The sequence below is a fragment of the Oncorhynchus masou genome, chromosome 5 (genome assembly GCF_036934945.1).
Source record: "Oncorhynchus masou masou isolate Uvic2021 chromosome 5, UVic_Omas_1.1, whole genome shotgun sequence".
Lineage (NCBI taxonomy): Eukaryota > Metazoa > Chordata > Actinopteri > Salmoniformes > Salmonidae > Oncorhynchus > Oncorhynchus masou.
This window is the reverse complement of record NC_088216.1, coordinates 14058553-14068249: the sequence shown is the minus strand read 5'-3', so window position 1 is coordinate 14068249 and position 9697 is coordinate 14058553. Positions and strand designations below refer to the sequence as shown.

Genomic DNA, 9697 nt, shown 5'->3' with positions numbered 1-9697 from the left:
TCATCTGGTCCAAGGCTTCTCACGGAGCCGGGAAGAGAAGAACTGAGAGGAAAAGCAAGCTGCCCTCAACATGCCACAGAAGGCTCTGGTCCATGATGTTGTGACCCGATGGGGATCTACACACAAGATGCTTGAGTGTTTCCTCAGCCAACAGCAGCCAGGCTGTGCGACCCTGGCAGGAGAAAGAGGAACATGGAATCTGATGCCGACATAAATGTCATGGAGCAACTGTGCCAGCGCCTTGGAACCTCTGAGCAAGTTTACAGATGCACTTGCCTCAGAGACACGAGCGACACTGTCAGCCATCAAGCCACTGGTGTGGTGGAGGAGCCATGCATCAGAGCTGCCTCACCTTGCCAGGGTTGCCAGGAAGCTTTTTTGCATCCCAGCAACCTGCGTGCCATCAGACAGTGTTCAGTGCCAGCGGGCACATTGTCTCCCCTTGCAAATCACGACTTAAAGCAGACAAAGTAAATATGCTGACATTTTTACATTGGGGCGGCCGGGTAGCCTAGTGGTTAGAGCGTTGGACTAGTAACCGGAAGGTTGCAAGTTCAAACCTCTGAGAAACCCACTGTTCCGAGTTCAAATCCCAGAGCTGACAAGGTACAAATCTGTCGTTCTGCCCCTGAACAGGCAGTTAACCCCGTCATTGAAAATATGATATTGTTCTTAACTGACTTGCCTAGTTAAATAAAGGTAAAATAAATAAAAATGTCAATCTCAACTTTAACAAAGATGCATACATACAGGATGTTAGGCCAGCAGCACCTTGTTTCTATATGAAGGAGAGAACAGACAGGATGTTAGGCCAGCAACACCTTGTTTCTATATGAAGGAGAGAACAGACAGGATGTTAGGCCAGCAGCACCTTGTTTCTATATAAAGGAGAGAACAGACAGGATGTTAGGCCAGCAGCACCTTGTTTCTATATAAAGGAGAGAACAGACAGGATGTTAGGCCAGCAGCACCTTGTTTCTATATGAAGGAGAGAACGGACAGGATGTTAGGCCAGCAGCACCTTGTTTCTATATAAAGGAGAGAACAGACAGGATGTTAGGCCAGCAGCACCTTGTTTCTATATAAAGGAGAGAACAGACAGGATGTTAGGCCAGCAGCACCTTGTTTCTATATGAAGGAGAGAACAGACAGGATGTTAGGCCAGCAGCATCTTGTTTCTATATGAAGGAGAGAACAGATATACAATCAGTGCTGTTTGTTTGATGTGTTTACATAGTGTGTTATGTTAATGTAATCACCTGCTCATTGGATGTGTTTACATAGTGTGTTATGTTAATGTCATCACCTGCTCATTGGATGTGTTTACATAGTGTGTTATGTTAATGTCATCACCTGCACATTGGATGCGTTTACATAGTGTGTTATGTTAATGTCATCACCTGCTCATTGGATGTGTTTACATGTGGTTGTGTTCATTTAAACCTGCAAGAGGGAAACTATCTTTTCATGGCCACATGGTGCCATCATTAATGTTAATGATTTTGTTTTAAATGTTTATGCACACAAAAAGTGCATAGTGCTGCTAATTTTATATGGCTGTTTATTGGTTTTCAGTATAAAACTTGGTGAAATTATTTACTGACACTGACTACACTGACTACACTGACTACACTGACTACACTGACTACACTGACTACACTGACCACACTGACTACACTGACTACACTGACTACACTGACTACACTGACTACACTGACCACACTGACCACACTGACCACACTGACTACACTGACCACACTGACCACACTGACCACACTGACAACACTGATAATTGTATTTGTTGTTTGTTGGTTTTCAGTATAAAACTTGGTGAAATGATTTCAGTGTATCAGTACTTTTTGAACATTTCCAGCACATCTTAACAATAAAGACTGACAATACTGACAACGCCGACAACGCCGACAACACCGACAACACCGACAACACTGATAACCGTGATATGACATTTTCATAACGTTTCATCTCTAACTGCATGTGTGACAACTCCACCAGTCCCATGTATATCATGTACAAAGATTATACGTTTTCAAAAAAAAAAAAAAAAATTATTTAATGAATTAGTATATTTGTTGGTTTAATATTATTAATAATATTTGTTGGTTTATTTCTTCTGTCTTTTCTGGTGGATTAAAATGAAATTGCAACTAACTTTCTAAGGCTTGTTTAATTTTTTTTTTTTTTGATATTTCAGAGAGGATTTCATTTTAATATAACCGGAAGTACAGCAAACATCTTAGTTTTGCACAACTAAGATCTCATCAGCAAAAAACGTCAATTTATGACAGATTTCTTGCGTCATCTCTGAAGTTAATTTGGACTATTTTGAGTAACTGTATATTGGCTACGGCGTCTCAAAATGGACAAACAGTACTATTTCCGCTTTTTTTCTCGTTTTCCAAGGTTCGGTCTTTTCAAAGGGAGTATGCGAGTTGTTTGGTTAGCGGAGCCGAGCAAGGCGCCAGCCGAATCGAAGCATCCTGGGCGCATTAATAAGCCGCCTTGTTTTTTGCAGACAAGGCCTATAGGTGATCATGCCTCTCTAGGAACTGATCCGTCGTCAGTATTGTGGAATAATTCAAATGATACATTGAGATTTGAATGGGGAAAAAGCTGATCCGAGAGCAGCGCTGCTTTTCTTTCCATCCTATCAGTATCAACACACGCCTCACTTAGCGAGGATCCTCTCTGCACCGTGTTTAGGGGAAATGCGTGACACCTTCGGCCGTTTGGATCGATGCATCGTTAAAAACACTCGTAAGACAGGGGTTTGGCCAAGTAGCCACGCAAAACGAAAATCGTAACGATATGGGCAATTATGACTTGATTCTTTTTTTGTTGTAATTATCCGCGCTTTCGTGTCAATTAGTCAGGTGCGAGGTACGACGGTCTCGAAATCAGTGGTTCCGAAACGGTTGATTTATTTAAGTTGCAATAGTAAAACGCACAAGGTGAAATGTAGAAATTGGGTAGTTCATCATCAGTTCCTAGGCCGTCATTGTAAATAAGAATTTGTTCTTAACTGACTTGTCTAGTTAAATAAAGGTTAAAGTAATGTTTTAATTCATCAGTTCCTGTTGTCATGTCAGTCATTGCAGATCTTAGAGAGATATGTATAACTGGTCTGAAATGTCCAGATCAACTAATTCAGATCAACTAACGTTTTTTTTAGCTTGTTCTTTTTTAGCACATAGATTTTGTTTAATGTTTGAGTCACTCAGATATCACATCAATAAACATTATACATTGGCAAAATGTATAGAATTGCAAGAAAATGTCTACAAATTGCTACATTTTCTCTGCACCCCATGACAACATGTGTAGAATTGCAGGGAATAACTTTTAAACCTGCCCAAACAGTTTGTGTCATGAACAGTGCTTGTGCCCATAGAAATAGGAGAACAGAAGGGCGGGCTGTTGCTCCTGCTGCTCTGATTGGATAAAGAAATAGACCTGGGAGAACAGAAGGGCGGGCTGTTGGTCCTGCTGCTCTGATTGGATAAAGAAATAGACCTGGGAGAACAGAAGGGCGGGCTGTTGGTCCTGCTGCTCTGATTGGATAAAGTAATAGACCTGGGAGAACAGAAGGGCGGGCTGTTGGTCCTGCTGCTCTGATTGGATAAAGAAATAGACCTGGGAGAACAGAAGGGCGGGCTGTTGGTCCTGCTGCTCTGATTGGATAAAGAAATAGACCTGGGAGAACAGAAGGGCGGGCTGTTGGTCCTGCTGCTCTGATTGGATAAAGAAATAGACCTGGGAGAACAGAAGGGCGGGCTGTTGGTCCTGCTGCTCTGATTGGATAAAGCGAAGCTGTATTTCTCATTCATAATTTCACCCGGTCTTTTCCTCACGTGTTTGGGTCTTGTCATTCAGATTGCTGCTGCCTCCTGCTAGTCTGCTGCTATGATAAATCAATAGGTAAGAACACATGCTATGACGCTATCAATGTGCATAATATCTACCAAGCAGAGCAGGGTGGGAAAAATTTATGCTAATTTATTAACGCTAATTTATTAAAGGACACACACCAGTCCGCACGCTGCTCCGAATCTGCAACTTTCTTTGGTCGATGAATGTGCTAGGAGATTTTGCCAACATCTACTTAACAATATTGAACCACTTCCGTTTTTTACCCCCGATCACGAATATCATCTGAATATCAACTGTCAATTTACGGATACTACAAAGCATTGCCATGTCGGCACACTCCTCTCATAAAATGAAGTTCCCAGAGTGTTACACTACGAAGCAAAGCTAGATCTACTCAGGCTGCTACAAAGCTAGCCAGCTTCATCCGTATTACCACGGTGGATATTGCTCGCCCGCACGCCGCTAACTCCAGCAGGCCTGTAACTGCGTGCATGTTGCATGTCTTAATATAGCTGCCAGAATAAAGGAAACAACAATAAGGTGTCTTAATATAGATACAGCTACTACAGAGAATGTATATATGAGGAAACACCAACAGGAAGTGTGTTGATAGGGTGCCGGGCCACCATGAGACATCAGAACAGCTTCAATGTGCTTTGACGTAGATGGTACAAGTGTCTGGAACTCGATCGGAGGGATGCGACACCCTTCTTCCACAAGACATTACGTCATTTGATATTTTGTTGATGGTGGTGGAAAACGCTGGCTCAGGCGCTGCTCCAGAATCTCCCATAGTTCAATTGGGTTGAGATATTATTATTATTATTATTATCTGGTGACTGAGACAGCATGTGGTTTACATCGTGGTGACTGAGACGGCCATGTGGTTTACATCGTGGTGACAGACGGCCATGGCATGTGGTTTACATCGTGGTGACTGAGACGCCATGTGGTTTACATCGTGGTGACTGAGACGGCATGTGGTTTACATCGTGGTGACCGAGACAGCATGTGGTTTACATCGTGGTGACCGAGACGGCATGTGGTTTACATCGTGGTGACTGAGACGGCATGTGGTTTACATCGTGGTGACTGAGACGGCCATGTGGTTTACATCGTGGTGACTGAGACGGCCATGTGGTTTACATCGTGGTGACTGAGACAGCATGTGGTTTACATCGTGGTGACTGAGACGGCATGTGGTTTACATCGTGGTGACTGAGACGGCATGTGGTTTACATCGTGGTGACTGAGACGGCATGTGAGTTACATCGTGGTGACTGAGACGCCATGTGGTTTACATCGTGGTGACTGAGACAGCATGTGGTGGTGACTGAGACGGCATGTGGTTTACATCGTGGTGACTGAGACGGCCATGTGGTTTACATCGTGGTGACTGAGACAGCCATGTGGTGGTGACTGAGACGGCCATGTGGTTTACATCGTGGTGACTGAGACAGCATGTGGTGGTGACTGAGACAGCCATGTGGTTTACATCGTGGTGACTGAGACGGCCATGTGGTTTACATCGTGGTGACTGAGACGGCATGTGGTTTACATCGTGGTGACTGAGACGGCCATGTGGTTTACATCGTGGTGACTGAGACGGCATGTGGTTTACATCGTGGTGACTGAGACGGCATGTGGTTTACATCGTGGTGACTGAGACGGCCATGTGGTTTACATCGTGGTGACTGAGGCAGCATGTGGTTTACATCGTGGTGACTGAGATGGCCATGTGGTTTACATCGTGGTGACTGAGACAGCATGTGGTTTACATCGTGGTGACTGAGACGGCCATGTGGTTTACATCGTGGTGACTGAGACAGCATGTGGTTTACATCGTGGTGACTGAGACAGCATGTGGTTTACATCGTGGTGACTGAGACGGCCATGTGGTTTACATCGTGGTGACTGAGACGGCCATGTGGTTTACATCGTGGTGACTGAGAGGCCATGTGGTTTACATCGTGGTGACTGAGAGGCCATGTGGTTTACATCGTGGTGACTGAGACAGCATGTGGTGGTGACTGAGACAGCATGTGGTTTACATCGTGGTGACTGAGACGGCATGTGGTTTACATCGTGGTGACTGAGACGGCATGTGGTTTACATCGTGGTGACTGAGACGGCATGTGGTTTACATCGTGGTGACTGAGACGGCCATGTGGTTTACATCGTGGTGACTGAGACAGCATGTGGTTTACATCGTGGTGACTGAGACGGCCATGTGGTTTACATCGTGGTGACTGAGACGGCCATGTGGTTTACATCGTGGTGACTGAGAGGCCATGTGGTTTACATCGTGGTGACTGAGAGGCCATGTGGTTTACATCGTGGTGACTGAGACAGCATGTGGTGGTGACTGAGACGGCATGTGGTTTACATCGTGGTGACTGAGACGGCATGTGGTTTACATCGTGGTGACTGAGACGGCATGTGGTTTACATCGTGGTGACTGAGACGGCATGTGGTTTACATCGTGGTGACTGAGACGGCATGTGGTTTACATCGTGGTGACTGAGACGGCATGTGGTTTACATCGTGGTGACTGAGACGGCATGTGGTTTACATCGTGGTGACTGAGACGGCCATGTGGTTTACATCGTGGTGACTGAGAGGCCATGTGGTTTACATCGTGGTGACTGAGAGGCCATGTGGTTTACATCGTGGTGACTGAGAGGCCATGTGGTTTACATCGTGGTGACTGAGAGGCCATGTGGTTTACATCGTGGTGACTGAGAGGCCATGTGGTTTACATCGTGGTGACTGAGACAGCATGTGGTTTACATCGTGGTGACCGAGACAGCATGTGGTTTACATCGTGGTGACCGAGACGGCATGTGGTGGTGACTGAGACGGCCATGTGGTTTACATCGTGGTGACTGAGACAGCATGTGGTTTACATCGTGGTGACTGAGACGGCCATGTGGTTTACATCGTGGTGACTGAGACGGCCATGTGGTTTACATCGTGGTGACTGAGAGGCCATGTGGTTTACATCGTGGTGACTGAGAGGCCATGTGGTTTACATCGTGGTGACTGAGACAGCATGTGGTGGTGACTGAGACAGCATGTGGTTTACATCGTGGTGACTGAGACGGCATGTGGTTTACATCGTGGTGACTGAGACGGCATGTGGTTTACATCGTGGTGACTGAGACGGCATGTGGTTTACATCGTGGTGACTGAGACGGCATGTGGTTTACATCGTGGTGACTGAGACGGCCATGTGGTTTACATCGTGGTGACTGAGACAGCATGTGGTTTACATCGTGGTGACTGAGACGGCCATGTGGTTTACATCGTGGTGACTGAGACGGCCATGTGGTTTACATCGTGGTGACTGAGAGGCCATGTGGTTTACATCGTGGTGACTGAGAGGCCATGTGGTTTACATCGTGGTGACTGAGACAGCATGTGGTGGTGACTGAGACAGCATGTGGTTTACATCGTGGTGACTGAGACGGCATGTGGTTTACATCGTGGTGACTGAGACAGCATGTGGTTTACATCGTGGTGACTGAGACGGCATGTGGTTTACATCGTGGTGACTGAGACGGCATGTGGTTTACATCGTGGTGACTGAGACGGCCATGTGGTTTACATCGTGGTGACTGAGAGGCCATGTGGTTTACATCGTGGTGACTGAGAGGCCATGTGGTTTACATCGTGGTGACTGAGAGGCCATGTGGTTTACATCGTGGTGACTGAGAGGCCATGTGGTTTACATCGTGGTGACTGAGACAGCATGTGGTTTACATCGTGGTGACTGAGACAGCATGTGGTTTACATCGTGGTGACCGAGACAGCATGTGGTTTACATCGTGGTGACCGAGACGGCATGTGGTGGTGACTGAGACGGCCATGTGGTTTACATCGTGGTGACTGAGACAGCATGTGGTTTACATCGTGGTGACTGAGACGGCCATGTGGTTTACATCGTGGTGACTGAGACAGCATGTGGTTTACATCGTGGTGACTGAGACGGCCATGTGGTTTACATTGTGGTGACTGAGACGGCCATGTGGTTTACATCGTGGTGACTGAGAGGCCATGTGGTTTACATCGTGGTGACTGAGACAGCATGTGGTTTACATCGTGGTGACCGAGACGGCATGTGGTGGTGACTGAGACGGCCATGTGGTTTACATCGTGGTGACTGAGACGGCCATGGCACGTGGTTTACATCGTTTTCATGCTCATCAAACCACTTTATTAGGATCTCTTTTATTTGGACTAATCTTCTAAGAGTCCTTAAACATTCAAATACAATGTATAAAACAATCCCATGTCCACATAAAGAACAGAGTCCCAACAGCAGAAATAACACACTCATATTGACCAGATAAATACTCTCTGAACAGACAGGCTCATCTACCGTAGTCCTGCACAACCTTCACATCTTATATTTAAGTGGTTCTAAAGTATTGTATGAATGTATATATTTAAAAAGGCTTCTTCTGGTTTGCTCAGATAAATTATTCAATTTCTGAATCTAAATGTTGTCTTTCCCCATTTCTCTTTTCTGCCGGGATAAGATGGTGGACAATCGATTCCAAGTATTGATTGAATGTCTGGTTCTTATCAACTCACATTTACATTTAAGTCATTTAGCAGACGCTCTTATCCAGAGCGACTTACAAATTGGTGAATTCACCTTCTGACATCCAGTGGAACAGCCACTTTACAATAGTGCATCTAAATCATTTAAGGGGGGTGAGAAGGATTACTTATCCTATCCTAGGTATTCCTTGAAGAGGTGGGGTTTCAGGTGTCTCCGGAAGGTGGTGATTGACTCCGCTGTCCTGGCGTCGTGAGGGAGTTTGTTCCACCATTGGGGGGCCAGAGCAGCGAACAGTTTCGACTGGGCTGAGCGGGAACTGTACTTCCTCAGTGGTAGGGAGGCGAGCAGGCCAGAGGTGGATGAACGCAGTGCCCTTGTTTGGGTGTAGGGCCTGATCAGAGCCTGGAGGTACTGCGGTGCCGTTCCCCTCACAGCTCCGTAGGCAAGCACCATGGTCTTGTAGCGGATGCGAGCTTCAACTGGAAGCCAGTGGAGAGAGCGGAGGAGCGGGGTGACGTGAGAGAACTTGGGAAGGTTGAACACCAGACGGGCTGCGGCGTTCTGGATGAGTTGTAGGGGTTTAATGGCACAGGCAGGGAGCCCAGCCAACAGCGAGTTGCAGTAATCCAGACGGGAGATGACAAGTGCCTGGATTAGGACCTGCGCCGCTTCCTGTGTGAGGCAGGGTCGTACTCTGCGGATGTTGTAGAGCATGAACCTACAGGAACGGGCCACCGCCATGATGTTGGTTGAGAACGACAGGGTGTTGTCCAGGATCACGCCAAGGTTCTTAGCGCTCTGGGAGGAGGACACAATGGAGTTGTCAACCGTGATGGCGAGATCATGGAACGGGCAGTCCTTCCCCGGAAGGAAGAGCAGCTCCGTCTTGCCGAGGTTCAGCTTGAGGTGGTGATCCGTCATCCACACTGATATGTCTGCCAGACATGCAGAGATGCGATTCGCCAACTCAATACTGTTGTGAATGGAGTTGGGCCGTTTTAAATGGTGTAACATTGTGAAATAAAATAAGCAAATGTTTCTCGTCTCTCAATTATCTTGTTGATTGATGACCACCCGAGAGCATTATGAATGGCCACCCGAGAGCATTATGAATGACCACCCGAAGAATCACATCTCCGCCTTAAGAACAATCCTCGCTGCTTTGTTCTGTCCGATCTGCAGCCTCCTCGTGTCACTTAATGATGCGTTTCATTCAGTAGCCACTCGCGCATCGTGGATGGA

At 46.5% G+C, this 9697-nt stretch overlaps 1 protein-coding gene across 1 annotated transcript in view; it reads right to left on the bottom strand.

Moving 5' to 3' along the window:
* Window positions 1-3384: 3384 nt before the first annotated feature.
* LOC135528262 (polycystin-1-like) overlaps window positions 3385-9697 on the bottom strand; it is a 121233-nt gene continuing 114920 nt past the window's right edge. The window contains exon 20 of the mRNA XM_064957229.1: window positions 3385-3749. Coding sequence (XP_064813301.1) covers window positions 3385-3749 — 365 coding nt within the window. The remainder of the gene's footprint in view (window positions 3750-9697) is intronic.